The following is an 18994-nucleotide window of genomic DNA, read 5'->3' on the forward strand; positions in this document are numbered from 1 at the left end:
ACATTAATAACTCTGGGATGATTTTACCTTTCATTCTGATGCCGAGACAGTTTTTTCGTGACATATTCTACTTTATGTTAGTGGTAAATTTTTGTCAATACTTGCATCATTTCTTGGTGAAAAATTCCAAAATTTGATGAACAAATTGAAAATTTTGCATTTTTTTTTAACTTTGAAGCTCTCTGCTTATAAGGAAAATTAATATTCCAAATAAATTATATATTGATTCACATATAAAATATGTCTACTTTATGTTTCTATCATAAAGTTGACATGTTTTTACTTTTGGAAGACACCAGAGAGCTTCAAAGTATAGCAGCAATTTTCCAATTTTTCACAAAATGTTCAAAATCTAAATTTTTCAGGGACCAGTTCTGTTTGAAGTGGATTTGAAGGGCCTTCTTATTAGAAATACCCCACAAATTACCCCATTATAAAAATTGCACCCCTCAAAGTATTCAAAATGACATTCAAAAGGTTTGTTAACCCTTTAGGTGTTTCACAGGAATAGCAGCAAATTGAAGGAGAAAATTCAAAATCTTCATTTTTTACACTCGCATGTTATTGTAGACCCAGTTATTGAATTTTTACAAGGGGGAAAAAGGAAAGAAATAGAGTAAGAAAATACCTCAAGTGTATGTCAAGTGTTCGGCGGGCGCAGTAGAGGGCTCAAAAGGGAAGGAGCGACAGTGGGATTTTGGAGAGTGAGTTTTTCTGAAATGGTTTTTGGGGGCATGTCACATTTCGAAAGCCCCTATGGTGCCAGAACAGCAAAAAAAAAAAAAACACATGGCATACTATTTTGGAAACTACACCCCTCAAGGCACGTAATAAGGGGTCCAGTGAGCCTTAACACCCCTCAGATGTTTGACGACTTTTCGTTAAAGTTGGATGTGAAAAGGATTTTTTGTTAATTTTTTTTCACTAAAATGCTAGTTTTCCCTCAAATTGTAAATTTTTACAAGGGGTAATAGGCCAAAATGCCCCCCAAAATTTGAAACCCCATCTCTTCTGAGTATGGAAATACCCCATGTGTGGACGTCAAGTGCTCTGCTGGCGCACTACAATGCTCAGAAGAGAAGGAGCGCCATTGAGCTTTTGGGGAAAAAATATTTGGAATGGAAGTCAGGGGCCATGTGCGTTTACAAAGCCCCCCATGGTGCCAGAACATTGGACCCCCCCACATGTGACCCTATTTTGGAAACTACACCCCTCACAGAATTTAATTAGGGGTGCAGTGAGTATTTACACCCCACTGGCGTTTGACAGATCTTTGGAACAGTGGGCTGTGCAAATGAAAAATTTCATTTTTCATTTTCACGGACCACTGTTCCAAAAATCTGCCAGACCCCTGTGGGGTGTAAATGCTCACTGTACCCCTTATTACATTACATGAGGGGTGTAGTTTCCAAAATGGGGTCACATGTGGGTATTTATTTTTTTGCGTTTATGTCAGAACTAGGGATCGACCGATTATCGGTATGGCCGATATTATCGGCCGATAATCACGATTTTGGGCATTATCGGTATCGGCAATCACCTTGCCGATAAGCCGATAATGCCGCCGGACACTACAGGAAGGAAGGATGGATGGCCCGGACCACCCTGACAGGTAGGGGGAGAGAAGCAGGTGGCGGCGGCCAATGGCACAGCAAAAGCCACTGCAGTGCATTGATTTAAAGCGCCCACTTTAAATCAATGACCTGCAGCGGTGTCGAGGGGGGATAAATCGCCGATAACTTATACCGGAATATCGGTATAAGTTATCAGCTATCGGCCCTAACCTCTACCGATTATCGGTATCGGCCCTAAAAAAACGATATCAGTCGATCCCTAGTCAGAACCGCTGTAAAATCGGCCACCCCTGTGCAAATCACCAATTTAGGCCTCAAATGTACATGCTGCGCTCTCACTCCTGAGCCTTGTTGTGCGCCCGCAGAGTATTTTACATGCACATATGGGGTATTTCTGTACTCAGGAGAAATTGCGTTACAAATTTTGGGGGTCTGTTTTTCCTTTTAACACTTGTGAAAATAAAAAGTATGGGGCAACACCAGCATGTTAGTGTAAATTTTTTAATTTTTTTACACTAACAAGCTGGTGTAGACCCCAACTTTTCCTTTTCATAAGGGGTAAAAGGAGAAAAAGCCCCCCAAAATTTGTATTGCAATTTCTCCCGAGTACGGAGATACCCCATACGTGGCCGTAAACTATTTCCTTGAAATACGACAGGGCTCCGAAGTGAGAGAGCTCCATGCGCATTTGAGGACTAAATTAGGGATTGCATAGGGGTGGACATAGGGGTATTCTACGCCAGTGATTCCCAAACAGGGTGCCTCCAGCTGTTTCTAAATTCCCAGCATGCCTGGACTGTCAGTACATGCTGGGAGTTGTTGTTTTGCAACAGCTGGAGGCTCCGTTTTGGAAACACTGCCATACAATAAGTTTTTCATTTTTATTGGGGGGGGGGGGACAGTGTAAGGGGGTGTATATGTTGTGTTTTACCCTTTATTGTGTGTTAGTGTAGTGTAGTGTTTTTAGGGTACATTCGCACTGGCATGTTACGGTGAGTTTCCCGCTAGGAGTTTGCGCTGTGGTGAAAAATTTGCCACAGCCCAAACTTGAAGCAGGAAACTTACTGTAAGCCTGCCCGTGTGAATGTACCCTGTACGTTCACATGGGGGGGCAAACCTCCAGCTGTTTCAAAACTAAAACTCCCAGCATGTACTGACAGACCGTGCATGCTGGGAGTTGGACTTTTGCAACAGCTGGAGACACACTGGTACAGCTGGAGACACACTGGTTGGAAAACCTTCAGTTAGGTTCTGTTACCTAACTCAGTATTTTCCAACCAGTCTGCCTCCAGCTGTTGCAAAACTACAACTCCCAGCATGTACGTATGGAGATGTAGTTATGCAATAGCTGGAGGTACGCAACTACAACTCCCAGCATGCTGAGACAGCTGATTGCTGTTTGGGCATGCTGGGAGTTGTAGTTTTGCAAGATCTGGAGGGCTACAGTTTAGGGACCACTGTATAATGGTCTCAAACTGTACCCTCCAGATGTTGCTAGGCAACTCACCGGCTTCCGTCGGATCCAGCCGCGCGTCATCGCCGCCCGCCGATCTCCGTCGCCCGCAGCCTCCGTCGCCCGCCGGAGCGGTAAGTGGATCTTCGGCGCCGATCCCCGTCGTTTCCCTGTCATGCCCCGCCTATTGTGGGTGGGTAGGACGGGGAAAACGAAAGTTAACCCCCCCGCCCCCGATCTGCTATTGGTGGTCGCGTCTAGACCACCAATAGCAGAGATAGGAGGGGTGGCACCCTTGCCACCTCACTCCTATGCCTTCAGGGGGATCGTGGGTGTCTTAGACACCCGCTATCCCTCTTACATTCCGGGTCACCGGGTCACTATAGACCCGGAATCGCGCAAATCGCAAGTGTGAATTCTCTTGCGATTTGCTGCGATCGCCGACATGGGGGGGTCTGATGACCCCCCCTGGGCGTTTGCATGGGATGCCTGCTGAATGATTTCAGCAGGCATCCCGGTCCGATCCCCGCCTGGTGCCAGGGTGTCATGACGTACGCGTACGTCAAGGGTCCTTAAAGGGTACCTCTCATCAAATAAACTTTTGATATATTTTAGATTAATGAATGTTGAATAACTTTCCATTAGCATGTTAATGAAAAATATGCTTCTTTCTATTGTATTTTTCCCGATCAGTCCTGTCAGCAAGCATTTCTGACTCATGCTGGAGTCCTAAACACTCAGAGCTGCCAGCCTGCTTTGTTCACAGCCAAACAGGCTGTGAACAAAGCAGGCTGGCAGCTCTGAGTGTTCTCCTTTGTGAACAAAGCAGACTGGCAGCTCGTAGTGTTTAGGACTCCAGCATGAGTCTGAAATGTTTGCTGCCAGGACTGGTAGGGAGACCCCTAGTGGTCATTTCTTCAAAGTGGAAAATTAAATAGAAAGAAGCATATTTTTTAATAACATGCAATTGTAAAGTTATGTAAATTGTAAAGTCTGCATACATTAATCTATAATATATCAAAAGTTTTTTTGATGAGAGGTACCCTTTAACCCCTTAACGACGCAGGACGTATATTTACGTCCTGCGCCGGCTACCGCGATATGAAGCGGGATCGCGCCGCGATCCCGCATCATATCGCGTGGGTCCCGGCGCTAATCAACGGCCAGGACCCGCGGCTAATACCACACATCGCCGATCGCGGCGATGTGCGGTATTAACCCTTTAGAAGCGGCGGTCAAAGCTGACCGCCGCTTCTAAAGTGAAACTGAAAGTATCCCGGCTGCTCAGTCGGGCTGTTCGGGACCGCCGCGGTGAAATCGCGGCGTCCCGAACAGCTGATCGGTCACCGGGAGGGCTCTTACCTGCCTCCTCGGTGTCCGATCGACGAATGACTGCTCCGTGCCTGAGATCCAGGCAGGAGCAGTCAAGCGTCGATAATGCTGATCACAGGCGTGTTAATACACGCCAGTGATCAGCATAGGAGATCAGTGTGTGCAGTGTTATAGGTCCCTATGGGACCTATAACACTGCAAAAAAAAAAAGTAAAAAAAATTTTTAATAAAGGTCATTTAACCCCTTCCCTAATAAAAGTTTGAATCACCCCCCTTTTCCCATAAGAAAAATAAAACAGTGTAAAAAAAAAAAAAAATAAACATATGTGGTATCGCCGCGTGCGTAAATGTCCGAACTATAAAAATATATCATTAATTAAGCCGTACGGTCAATGGCGTACGCGCAAAAAAATTCCAAAGTCCAAAAAAGCGTATTTTGGTAACTTTTTATAACATTAAAAAATGAATAAAAAGTGATTAAAAAGTCAGATCAAAACAAAAATCATACCAATAAAAACTTCAGATCACGGCGCAAAAAATGAGTCCTCATACCGCCCCGTACGTGGAAAAATAAAAAAGTTATAGGGGTCAGAAGATGACATTTTTTAACGTATAAATTTTCCTGCATGTAGTTATGATTTTTTCCAGAAGTGCGACAAAATCAAACCTATATAAGTAGGGTATCATTTTAACCGTATGGACCTACAGAATAACGATAAGGTGTAATTTTTACCGAAATATGCACTGCGTAGAAACGGAAGCCCCCAAAAGTTACAAAATGGCGTTTTTTTTTCGATTTTGTCGCACAATGATTTTTTTTTCCGTTTCGCTGTGCATTTTTGGGTAAAATGACTAATGTCACTGCAAAGTAGAATTGGCGACGCAAAAAATAAGCCATAATATGTATTTTTAGGTGGAAAATTTAAAGGGTTATGATTTTTTAAAGGTAAGGAGGAAAAAACGAAAGTGCAAAAACGGAAAAACCCTGAGTCCTTAAGGGGTTAAGGTGTTAAAGTTCGGAAAATGCTAAATTTTAATTTTTTCATCAAATTTTGCCATTTTTCACCAAGAAATGATGCAAGTATCGACAACATTTTATCACTAACATAGTAGAATATGCCATGAAGAAACTATCTTGGAATCAGAATGAAAAGTAAAAGCATCCCAGTGGTCAGATGTGCAAAAAACGCTCTGGTCCTTAAGGTGAAAATGGGCTTGGTCCTTAAGGGGTTAAATTTATAATGGCCATTATTTAACCGTTATTTTAGACGGGGGGGCGGGAATTAGTGCAAGCACCGTCATGTCTCCCGTCACAATAATGTACAAAACCCATCACTGACAGTAACTGATGATTAAGGGTGAAAATAGGAACTCAATGAAATGAATGGGACCCTTTATGACCCGTTATCAGCAATTCATGAACGGAGAGCATAACGGACATGATTCAGAGGATATAAACGGTAGTGTCAAAGAGCCCTGGCTAAATTTGTCCATAATATACATGTTGTGGACAACAAGTATGGATGGATTGCCCTATTCTGACCCCCATAACTTATTTTTTTAGACTGGAATTTTTTGATTGAACTTCTTATTAGTTTTTTCCAATATATGAAATTCCCAAAAATCAGCACTTCTGGCTTTTATTTTATTTATTTTTATCTTTATGCTGTTTACTGTGCTATTTCATTGGTGTTTATATTGCATAGTTCGGGCATTTCCGCACGTAGCAATAGCATATTCATTTTTGTATTTGGAAAATAGGAAAAGGGGTTGATTTAACTTTTATTATTAGTTTATATGGTTATATATATATATATATATTTTTTTTTTTTACATATTTTCTTATTCACTGTTAAGTCTCATAGGGGACTATTTTAAGCAATCGTTCAATTGCTAACACTGTACAATGCTATTCCATAGCATAGATCAGTGTTCTTGTCAATCTGCTTGTACAGCTAGCCAGAGGCAGACTATACAAATAGATCCAGGGAGAGCCGCACGGAGGTAAGCTGAAGCACTCAGTCACCATCTTAACTCATCCGAGCAGTTACTCACTAGGTATGGAGAGCACTCAGCTTGCGCTTCTTAAACACTAAGCTAGGGTGTACATGTGCGCCCTCGCTATGTGTTTTTATGACTATGGACTCTTATCTCATTTAGGAGAATATAGAAGTAAGGATTATTATTGCGTCCACCCAGCAGGCAGAGATGGTACTGGCTCTTGCTGCACATGTGATGCTGTGCTAGTGCATTATGGGATTAATTGCAAAGTACAGAGGGAGAAAAAGTGGCTGATCAGGAACAGACCGGTGTCTGGACTACAACTAAGCTGATGTTGCTACCCACTGACCTCAAAAGGTAGGAAAATAAGCAGCAGCAATTACGGAATGTGTGACCCTAACCTTAAAGGGGAACTCAGGTACATAAGCCCCCCATGATGAGACACTTATCCCCTACCCTGTGGATATGTGATAAGTATTTATGTACCAGAGATCCCCTTTAATCATTCTATTAGACAATAGGATACAACTAAAGTTGAACAAACTTATAGAAAATTGGTTTGCGGCTCACCCATTGATTACTTTAGTCTCCATAAACTAGTTCAGCTTTCCAAGTGCTCAGGTTTCCTGCAAAAGGTGGATACAGTCCTAGGAGACCTAAGACTGTCATCCCGGACTTTTCAAGGCAACCAGCGCACTTGGAAAGCTGAACTAATTAAACCCCTTAACGACGCAGGACGTAAATGTACGTCCTGGTGAGGTGGTACTTAACGCACCAGGACGTACATTTACGTCCTATACATAACCGCGAGCATCGGAGCGATGCTCGTGTCATGTGCGGCAGGTCCCGGCTCCTGATAGCAGCTAAGGACCTGCCGGTAATGGCGGACATCCGCGATCGTGCGGATGTCCGCCATTAACCGCTCTGATGCCGTGATCAATACAGATCACGGCATCTGCAGCATTGCGGTCACTAAAATGGATGATTGGATCGCCCGCAGCGTTGCCGCGGCGATCCGATCATCCAGAACGGCAGATGGAAATCCCCTCACCTGCCTCCGTTGCCTTCCATAGGTCTTCGGCTCTGGTCTGATCAAGCAGACCAGAGCAGAAGATGACCAATAACACTGATCAGTGCTATGTCCTATGCATAGCACTGAACAGTATTAGTAATCGAATGATTGATATAAATAGCCCCTATGGGGACTATTAAAGTGTAAAAATAAAAGTAAAACTTTTTTTAAATGTGAAAAAAAAAATGTGAAAAACCCCCTCCCCCAATAAAAACTTAAATTGTCCCATTTTCCCTATTTCACCCCCAAAATAGTGTAAAAAAAATAATAATAATTTATATATATATTTGGTATCAACGCGTGTGTAAATATGCGAACTATTAAAATAAAATATTAATGATACCAAACGGTGAACGTAAAAAAAAGTCCAAAATTGCTGCTTTTTTTTAATAACATTTTATTCCAAAAAAAAATTGATAAATGTATTAAAAGTGTTATATAAGCAAATATGGTATCAATAAAAAGTACAGATCACGGCGCATAAATGAGCACTCATACCGCCGCTTATACGGAAAAATGAAAAAGTTATAGGTCTTCAAAATAGGAGGATTTTAAACGTACTAATTTGGTTAAAAAGTTTGCGATTTTTTATTTTAGTAATAGAAAAGTATATTATCACTGGTATCATATTAATCGTATTGACCCAAAGAATAAAGAACATGTCATGTTTACCGTAAATTGTACGGCGTGAAAATGAAACCTTCCAAAATTAGGGGATAAGATGTCAGATCGTCGGGGTCCCGCTGCTGGGGACCCCGGGGATCGCTGCTGCAGCACCCCGCTATCATTACTAAGCAGAGCGAGATCGCTCTGCACGTAATGACGGGCAATACAGGGGCCGGAGCATCGTTACGTCACGGCTCTGCCCCTCGTGACGTCACGGCATGCCCCCGTCAATACAAGTCTATGGGAGGGGGCGTGGCGGTCGTTAGCGGCATTAAGGGGACGGGCCGTGATGTCATGAGGGGCGGAGCCATGACGTCACGCTGCTCCGGCCCCTGTATCGCCCGTCATTACGCACAGAGCGAACTCGCTCTGTGCAGTAATGATGGTGGGTGCCGCAGCGGCGATCCCCGGGGTCCCCAGCAGCGGGACCGAGGCGATCTAGCATCTTATCCCCTGTCCTTTGGAAAGAGGATAAGATGCCAGGGGCGGAGTACCCCTTTAAGGGGTTAAGAAAACTAGAGTAATCAATGGGCGAGCCGCAAACCAATTTACTGTAAGTTTGTTCAACTCTAGATAAAACCATGTATATGTACCACCAGCAGGCTAAAATATGGCACTATTTCTGGTAGGTGGCAGGAGGAGTGTTATTCCAATACATACTGTATACAATGAGTTATATAAAGCAAGTACTGTACATAAATAGCTACTTTTTGTGGCACATTCACACTACGTTCATTTTTTTGGTGCTGTTCGGAATTCGTATTTCTGCACCAGAATTTCCACAGTGGAAGGTTAGCAGTGTTCAGAGTGCAGTAAAATCTCATTGAGAACAATAGTAGACTGCTGTACCAGAATCTCGGAGCTGAATACAGCTATGAAGTAATTTGTGAACACCAAGACAGGATACCCATTGTGACTGCAGGGTACCCATTGTGACGGCAGGGTACCCATTGTGACGGCAGGGTACCCATTGTGACGGCAGGGTACCCATTGTGACGGCAGGGTACCCATTGTGAGGGCAGGATACCCATTGTGACTGCAGGGTACCCATTGTGATGGCAGGGTACCCATTGTGAGGGCAGGGTACCCATTGTGACTGCAGGGTACCCATTGTGAGGGCAGGGTACCCATTGTGAGGGCAGGGTACCCATTGAGACGGCAGGGTACCCATTGAGACGGCAGGGTACCCATTGAGACGGCAGGGTACCCATTGAGACGGCAGGGTACCCATTGGCAGGGCAGGGTACCCATTGGCAGGGCAGGGTACCCATTGGCAGGGCAGGGTACCCATTGGGAGGGCAGGGTACCCATTGAGAGGGCAGGATACCCATTGTGAGGGCAGGGTACCCATTGTGACGGCAGGGTACCCATTGAGACGGCAGGGTACCCATTGAGAGGGCAGGGTACCCATTGAGAGGGCAGGGTACCCATTGTGAGGGCAGGGTACCCATTGTGATGTGTCTGAAGACCAGTCTGACAGTACATGGTAAGTGTCTGAAGACCTGTTCTTCATCACAGTTGTCACTTGTCCCTGGGGCTTTTCCTGCACTATTATATATTGTACTTTCTAGTCCCTACCTGGCAGTGCACCTGAGGTACTTCAAGAACAGTGCCCCCTACAGTCTTCTATCACTGACTGATCCTATGAGCTCCCACTGTGCAGAGCTGTCTAAGGTGTCACATGCTCTATAAGCTGCACAGCTGTCACTCTGCTCAGTATCACTCACCCAGACTAAGCCCATGACTGGTGTTCACCCTGGCTCTGAACCGGTCCATCTGTGTGATTTTCTTGGAGTCAGGGTACCACATCACTTTAGACTCCATGATCTCCTCCATGAGCTCCTCCTTCTTAGACATGCTGGCTGTGCCCGAGCTTCTCTACTCTCTCCTTCTCTGCTACTCTGACACGCTCTTATTTACTTGCTGACAAATGACAGTGTCCTTCCGCGCACTGATTATAAAATAGTCCCTTGTCCTTTATCTTCAGTTTCTGGCTTTCGAGTGTCTCGTGTGTCTGTGCTTTTCTAAAGTTAAATATTCACATGTTAATGATTTTTTACTGATAAGGTTTTGGCTTGGGGAATAGTCAGTAAAAAGTGACATTAAGTAACATTGTACAGGTTGAGATGAGGTAACACTGGATGTGGAAAAGGTTTCTATAAAATGTGCAACTCCCAGTCTATTTCTTGTGTACTTAATGGGGTAATCCAGGAATAGAAAGATTGAGCTAAATTATTTTAAAAATAAAATAAAAAACAGCACCACTCCTGTCCTCAGGTTGTGTATGGTATTACAACTTCACTTCCTTGGGACAGGTGGGGTGCTGTTTTTTAAAGAATTTTTTTTTCGAATCCTGGACAACCCTTTGTCGCTTTTGTAAGTGCATAGTAAACAATTACCAAAATGAGAAAACATTTTCTAGGCAAATTCGCTTAGGATAATGCAAAAGAAGTGTAAGTTAGGTCCACACTGCACTAACAACACTTGTTAAACGCTTTTGGTGGGATGCTGACCTATACTGTAATGCAGCAGCTCTTGTTAGACGTCTTTCGGTGGGATGCTGACCTATACTGTAATGCAGCAGCTCTTGTTAGATGTCTTTCTGTGGGATGCTGACCTATACTGTAATGCAGCAGCTCTTGTTAGATGTCTTTCGGTGGGATGCTGACCTATACTGTAATGCAGCAGCTCTTGTTAGACGTCTTTCGGTGGGATGCTGACCTATACTGTAATGCAGTAGCTCTTGTTAGGTCTTTCGGTGGGATGCTGACCTATACTGTAATGCAGCAGCTCTTGTTAGATTACTTTCGATGGGATGCTGACCTATACTGTAATGCAGCAGCTCTTGTTAGATGTCTTTCGGTGGGATGCTGACCTATACTGTAATGCAGCAGCTCTTGTTAGATGTCTTTCGGTGGGATGCTGACCTATACTGTAATGCAGCAGCTCTTGTTAGACGTCTTTCGGTGGGATGCTGACCTATACTGTAATGCAGCCGCTCTTGTTAGATGTCTTTCGGTGGGATGCTGACCTATACTGTAATGCAGCAGCTCTTGTTAGATGTCTTTCGGTGGGATGCTGACCTATACTGTAATGCAGCAGCTCTTGTTAGACGTCTTTCGGTGGGATGCTGACCTATACTGTAATGCAGCAGCTCTTGTTAGACGTCTTTCGGTGGGATGCTGACCTATACTGTAATGCAGCCGCTCTTGTTAGATGTCTTTCGGTGGGATGCTGACCTATACTGTAATGCAGCAGCTCTTGTTAGATGTCTTTCTGTGGGATGCTGACCTATACTGTAATGCAGCAGCTCTTGTTAGATGTCTTTCGGTGGGATGCTGACCTATACTGTAATGCAGCAGCTCTTGTTAGGTCTTTCGGTGGGATGCTGACCTATAATGTAATGCAGCAGCTCTTGTTAGATTACTTTCGGTGGGATGCTGACCTATACTGTAATGCAGCAGCTCTTGTTAGATGTCTTTCGGTGGGATGCTGACCTATACTGTAATGCAGCAGCTCTTGTTAGATGTCTTTCGGTGGGATGCTGACCTATACTGTAATGCAGCAGCTCTTGTTAGATGTCTTTCGGTGGGATGCTGACCTATACTGTAATGCAGCAGCTCTTGTTAGATGTCTTTCAGTGGGATGCTGACCTATACTGTAATGCAGCAGCTCTTGTTAGATGTCTTTCGGTGGGATGCTGACCTTACCGTAATGCAGCAGCTCTTGTTAGATGTCTTTCGTTGGGATGCTGACCTATACTGTAATGCAGCAGCTCTTGTTAGATGTCTTTCGGTGGGATGCTGACCTATACTGTAATGCAGCCGCTCTTGTTAGATGTCTTTCGGTGGGATGCTGACCTATACTGTAATGCAGCAGCTCTTGTTAGATGTCTTTCTGTGGGATGCTGACCTATACTGTAATGCAGCAGCTCTTGTTAAATGTCTTTCGGTGGGATGCTGACCTATACTGTAATGCAGCAGCTCTTGTTAGATGTCTTTCTGTGGGATGCTGACCTATACTGTAATGCAGCAGCTCTTGTTAGATGTCTTTCGGTGGGATGCTGACCTATACTGTAATGCAGCAGCTCTTGTTAGGTCTTTCGGTGGGATGCTGACCTATACTGTAATGCAGCAGCTCTTGTTAGATTACTTTCGGTGGGATGCTGACCTATACTGTAATGCAGCAGCTCTTGTTAGATGTCTTTCGGTGGGATGCTGACCTATACTGTAATGCAGCAGCTCTTGTTAGATGTCTTTTGGTGGGATGCTGACCTATACTGTAATGCAGCAGCTCTTGTTAGATGTCTTTCGGTGGGATGCTGACCTATACTGTAATGCAGCAGCTCTTGTTAGATGTCTTTCAGTGGGATGCTGACCTATACTGTAATGCAGCAGCTCTTGTTAGATGTCTTTCGGTGGGATGCTGACCTTACCGTAATGCAGCAGCTCTTGTTAGATGTCTTTCGTTGGGATGCTGACCTATACTGTAATGCAGCAGCTCTTGTTAGATGTCTTTCGGTGGGATGCTGACCTATACTGTAATGCAGCCGCTCTTGTTAGATGTCTTTCGGTGGGATGCTGACCTATACTGTAATGCAGCAGCTCTTGTTAGATGTCTTTCTGTGGGATGCTGACCTATACTGTAATGCAGCAGCTCTTGTTAGATGTCTTTCGGTGGGATGCTGACCTATACTGTAATGCAGCAGCTCTTGTTAGATGCCTTTCGTTGGGATGCTGACCTATACTGTAATGCAGCAGCTCTTGTTAGATGTCTTTCGGTGGGATGCTGACCTATACTGTAATGCAGCAGCTCTTGTTAGATGTCTTTCGGTGGGATGCTGACCTATACTGTAATGCAGCAGCTCTTGTTAGATGTCTTTCGGTGGGATGCTGACCTATACTGTAATGCAACAGCTCTTGTTAGATGTCTTTCGGTGGGATGCTGACCTATACTGTAATGCAGCAGCTCTTGTTAGATGTCTTTCTGTGGGATGCTGACCTATACTGTAATGCAGCAGCTCTTGTTAGATGTCTTTCGGTGGGATCCTATACTGTAACGCAGGGCAGCGGATACCATTAATTTCAATGGCCAAACGGAGGCACCATATGGGTCACATGCAGCTTTTGCGTCAGCTGAAAAAAGCGCATATTCTTAATCCTTATTATTCTTTATATATGTACATTGAGACTGGTCCCTGTCCCCCATGATGTCACCTATCAGTATGTTTTTGGAACAGTGAGTCTGACGTATACTGTAACACAGGGTGTAGCGACTGTTCCGCCATTGAAATGAATAGCATGCCCTGCCCTACGTTACAGAATAGGTCAGCATCCCATTTTTAGAATACATCTAACAAGAATTTGTAACCCAGTGTGGAGCTAGCCTTACCTGTTGCTTTCCTGGAAAAATTTGTATTCCAGAGTTGTGAAAAACTACAATTCTCTAAATACCATAAAAGCATCAGACTAACATGGCATACTTGTACTTGTAGTTTCACAGCTGAAAAGCAACAGGTTGTCGAGCACTAGACAATACCGCTCCTAGGCTTTTCCTCTGTCTGAGTGTTGCTTTGGAAGAGAGGCAGCTGAAAGAGAGTTGTAAAACAGGAGTTTGAAAGCAGGAGTTTGAGATCGCTGTGAGTGTTATTTTCCTTACACTGTAGGGACTTTAAACTCACAAGGTCTACTGAGCATGTAATTGTGATATTTACTGTCTGTTTTTGGCTGTTTATCTGTGAAATCCCCATAACTAGATGGCCTCCATGTTGGAAAATGCGGTTCTGGTGTGCATCTTGCGCGATGTATGCAAGCCTTGAACTGCAGTTTGAGGGTACGTCATGTGTGCGTTTTGTTTATTTGGAGCCCAGATCCTGGATCTAGAGGAGCAACTGGCAACACTGAGACGCATTGACAACTTGGAGAGAAGTCTCCTGCTCCCTGAACAAGTACTCTCTGGGGTAGAGATGCGGGAGGATAGTGGGATGGAGGTGCATGACAGCTGGCTTACAATTAGAAAATGGGGTAGAGGGAAATGTGTCAGGGTGGCTAGTCCTGAACTGGCACACCCCAACAAGTTTGCCCAGTTGGCAGATGAGGGGGGTGCCATTTCAGAGCTAGCAGTACTGCAGCAAGATACTGTGATTTCCCAGTACAGGACATGGTCCTGCACTACCCTTAGGCCCTGTCAGGTTGAGCCCCTCAGTGACCTGGGGGCTCCCCTGCAAGGTCTTCCCCGTGTTGTTCCATAATGTTGTGTACATCGCTTTAATGCCTAGACAGCATCCCTTATGTATAGGTAGTACAGGTAAAAATGACACCTTATCTATCGTTATTCTGTAGGTCCATACGATTAAAATGATACCCTACTTATATAGGTTTGATTTTGTCGCACTTCTGGAAAAAATCCTAACTACATGCAGGAAAATGTATACGTTTAAAATGGTCATCTTCTGACCCCTATAACTTTAAAATTTTTCCACCTACAAGCCGGTATGAGGGCTCATTTTGATCTGAAGTTTTTAGCGGTACGATTTTTGTATTGATCGGACTTTTTGATCACTTTTTATTCATTTTTTCATTATATAAAAAGTTACCAAAATTACGCTATTTTGGACGCTGGATTTTTTTTTTGTGCGTACGCCATTGACCGTGCGGTTTAATTAACAATATATTTTTATAATTCTGACATTTCCGCATGCGGCAATATCACATATGTTTATTTTTATTTACACAGGTTTTTTTTTATGGGAAAAGGGGGGATTCGAACTTTTATTAGGGAAGGGATTAAATGACCTTTATTAAAGGGGTTCTCCGGTGCTTACACATCTTATCCCCTATCCAAAGAATAGGGGATAAGATGCCTGATCGCGTGAGTCTCGCAGCTGGGGACGCCCGCAATCATGCACGCGGCACCCCGTTTGTAATCAGTCTCCGGAGCGTGTTTGCTCCGGGTCTGATTACGGGCGACTACAAGGCCGGCGGCGTGTGACGTCACGCCTCCGCCCCCGTGTGACGTCACGCCTCCGCCCCCGTGTGACGTCACGCTCCGCCCCTCAATACAAGCCGACGGGAGGGGACGTGAACACGCTACGGGGACTGATTACAAACGGGGTGCCGCGTGCATGATCGCAGGCATCTCCAGCTGCGGGACTCCCGCAATCAGGCATCTTATCCCCTATCCTTTGGATAGGGGATAAGATGTGTAAGCACCGGAGCAGGGGCATACCTAGAGCATTTGGCACCCAGAGCGGACCCTTTGTTTGGCAGCCCCCCCCCCCCCCCCACACACACACGCTCCCCCCCCCCCCCCCCCCCCAGGGGCGGACTGACAACACTCGGGGCCCCCGGACCAAAAAAAAAGGCAAGGGCCCCTGCTAGGCTCTGCAGCTCGTCAATCTTCTGCCACGCTCCTATTCCACCCAAATCCCACACACAATAAATTTTAATTTATATACCGTATTTATCGACGTATAACACGCACTGGCTTGTAACACGCACCCCCATTTCAACAGGGAAATTTAAGTTAAAAAAAAAAAATTTAAATAAATGACTTGGACTAAATGCCACATCATCCCCCCAACTACGTTTTCTTCTGCACCTGTTTGGTCCCGTCAACTCCAGTGCCACATCATTCCTTCCCTTTTATCAGTCCCTGTGCCACATTTACCCCTCTCATCACCACCCCCTCATGTCTCATCATCCCCCCCCCCCATGTCTCATCATTTCCCCTGTCATAGACCACCACTAGCCATACAGACATTAAGCATTTAGTGCCTCCCCCACCATAATTTCCCCGTCTCATCATGTCCCCATCATTCCCCCCTCATCATCCCCCCCACCCTGTCTCATCATGTCCCCCATCATTGCCCCCTCATCATCCCCCCCACCCTGTCTCATCGTCCTCCACCCAGTCTCATCATGTCCCTCATCATTCCCCCCTCATCATCCCCCCACCCTGTCTCATCATGTCCCTCATCATTCCCCCCTCATCATCCCCCCGTCATCATTTCCCCCTGTCTCATCCCCCCATCATTCCCCCTTTATCATTTCCCCGTCTCATCATCCCCCCATCATGTTCCTCCTATGGCGTCCAGTGGTCTTCAACCTGCGGACCTCCAGATGTTGCAAAACTACAACTCCCAGCATGCCCGGACAGCCAACTGCTGGAGGAGTGTCCCAGTTTCTCAGTAGCTGCGGTGGCGAGTCAGTCCCCCCTGGCACCCCCCTTGAGAGTGGCACCCGGGGCGGGCCGCCCCCCCCCCCCCCTTGGTACGCCACTGCACTGGAGAACCCCTTTAAAGTTTTTTTTAGCTTTTTTTTTTTTCCAATGTTATAGCTCCAATAGGGGGCTATAACATTGCACACACTGATCTTTTACATTAATCAATGGTTTCTCATAGGAAACCATTGATCAATGATTCTGCCACTTGACTGCTCATGCCTGGATCTCAAGCACTAAGCAGTCATTCGGCGATCGGACAGCGATCCTCGTGTCCTACAGCTGTTCATTTTGCCGCGGCGATCCCAAACAGCCCCCTGAGCTAACCGGCATTAGTTTACTTTCACTTTAGACACAGCATTCAACTTTGAACGCCGCATCTAATGGGTTAATAGCATACGGCACCGCGATCAGTGCCGTGCGCTATTATCCACAGGTCTCGGCCATCGTTAGAGGCCACGTGTTATAAAAAGGGAGTGGACGGAGGGCATACAGGTAAGCCCCTCTGTCCCCAACAGGTTAATAAAAGTAATTTACAAATCTGTTTAACTTTCTGGAGCCAGTTGATGTAAAAAATAAATAAATACATTTTCCTGGAATACCCCTTTAACCTCCGTTGTATGTAAATTGTTTGAGGGTTTTCTAAGGGATGCTATTTTGGAGTATCTTGATAAAACTAAATGTATGACCCCATATCAGCATGGCTTTATGGGGGATCAGTCCTATCAAACTAACCTGATCAGCTTTTATGAGGAGGTGAGTTCCAGACTGGACCAGGGGGAATCACTGGATGTCGTATATCTGGATTTTTCCCAAGCATTTGATACGGTTCCACATAAAAGGTTGGTGCATAAAATGAGAAGGATTGGACTGGGGAGAATGTGTGTAAGTGGGTAAGTAACTGGCTCAATGAAAGGAAAGAGAGGGTGGTTATTAATGGTACTTATTCTGATTGGGTGACTGTTACTAGTGGGGTACCACAGGGGTCAGTCTTGGGTCCTGTTCTATTTAATATATTCATTAATGACCTTGTAGAGGGGTTGAATAGTAAAGAAGCAATCTTTGCAGAGGATACCAAAGTCTGTAAAGTGGTAAACACTATAGAGGACAGTGCACTGTTACAAATGGATCTGGATAGGTTGGAGGTTTGGGCTGGGAAGTGGCAGATGAGGTTCAACACTGATAAATGTAATGTTATGCACATGGGGAAGAATAATCCGGGCTGGGATTATGTATTAAATGGGAGCACACTTGGGACGACTGACGTGGAAAAGGACTTAGGAGTCTTAGTTAACAGTAAATTTAGCTGTAGTGACCAGTGTCAGGCAGCTGCTGCCAAGGCAAATAAAATCATGGGGTGCATCAATAGGGGCATAGATGCCCACGACAAGGAAATAATTCTACCGCTGTACAAATCACTAGTCAGACCACACATAGAATACTGTGTACAGTACTGGGCACCAGTGTACAAGAAAGATATAGTGGAGCCGGAGAGGGTTCAAACACAGCAACCAGAGTAATATGGGTAATGGGAGGATTACAGTACCCAGAAAGATTAGGCTTAGGGGCGACCTAATAACTATGTATAAATATATCAGGGGGCCTTACAGTGATCTCTCCCATGATCTATTTATACCCAGGACTGTATCTATAACAAGGGGGCATCCTCTACATCTTGAGGAAAGAAGGTTTCTACACCAACACAGATGGGGGTTCTTTACTGTAAGAGGAGTGAGTCTGTGGAATTCTCTGCCTGAGGAGGTGGTCATGGTTAACTCGGTAAAAGAGTTCAAAAGGGGTCTGGATGCATTTTTGGAGAGTAATAACATCACTAGTTATGTATACAATGACCCCCCGACCTACGATGGCCCCGACATACGATAATTTCAAAATGCGTTGAGAGGCCATCGCATGTTGAAGGCAGCATCAACATACACTGCTTTTGTATGTCGGGGCCATCGCATAAACGGCTATCTGGCAGTGCAGACTGCTTCATCTGCTGCCAGATAGCCGTTTATGGTGCCCCGTGTGCTCCGGTGATGGTCTCCTACCTGTCCTCTGGGCTCCGGAGCATCCTCTTCGGGATCCCCTTCATCGCCGGCGCTCTCCATTGTCGTCATCACGTCTCCATTGTCGCACGCGCCGTCCCGTCATGCAATATGAGCGGTGTGCGTAATGACGGCGACGTGAGAGTGACGTTCCCAGCCAGCAGAGACGTTCCGGAGTGGCGGGGACACCACGGGGACGCGGCTACAGTGATGGAGTACAACATACGATGGTTTCAACAGGTAGGGAGTAGGGACTCATTAGGGCTATAGGTTGAACTTGATGGACTCTGGTCTTTTTCAACCTTATGAACTATGAGGAAGATTTATCAAAACCTGTGCAGAGGAAAAGTTGCTGAGTTGCCCATAGCAACCAATCATATAGCTTCTTTCATTTCACAGAGGCCTTGTTAAAAATGAAAGAAGCAATCTGATTGGTTGCTATGGGCAACTGTTCTACTTTTCCTCTGCACAGGTTTTGATAAAGATAAATCTCCCCCTATATTACTATGTAGGCTAAAATCTGACCAAAAAAAACTAAACATCTACATGGAGTTCTTCTTAGTTTGCATTGGTATCCTCTGGATACCCTGGTTTCTTCTCACACTTAACCCCTTAAGGACAGGCCCAT

General features: G+C 45.1%; 1 protein-coding gene across 3 annotated transcripts in view; it reads right to left on the reverse strand.

Annotated features, from left to right (window-relative positions):
* The window catches only part of AACS (acetoacetyl-CoA synthetase), a 135567-nt gene extending 117110 nt beyond the window's left edge, over positions 1-18457 (reverse strand). For 2 of the 3 annotated variants that reach the window (XM_056533778.1, XM_056533762.1), the window contains exon 1: positions 9826-9981. In XM_056533778.1, the coding sequence (XP_056389753.1) occupies positions 9826-9955 (130 nt within the window). In that variant the 5' untranslated portion in view covers positions 9956-9981. Of the gene's footprint in view, positions 1-9825; positions 9982-18369 lie in introns of those variants that run through there. The other variant, XM_056533771.1, reaches the window with a different exon arrangement.
* Positions 18458-18994: the final 537 nt, after the last annotated feature.

The sequence above is a fragment of the Hyla sarda genome, chromosome 1 (assembly GCF_029499605.1).
Source record: "Hyla sarda isolate aHylSar1 chromosome 1, aHylSar1.hap1, whole genome shotgun sequence".
Taxonomy (NCBI): domain Eukaryota; kingdom Metazoa; phylum Chordata; class Amphibia; order Anura; family Hylidae; genus Hyla; species Hyla sarda.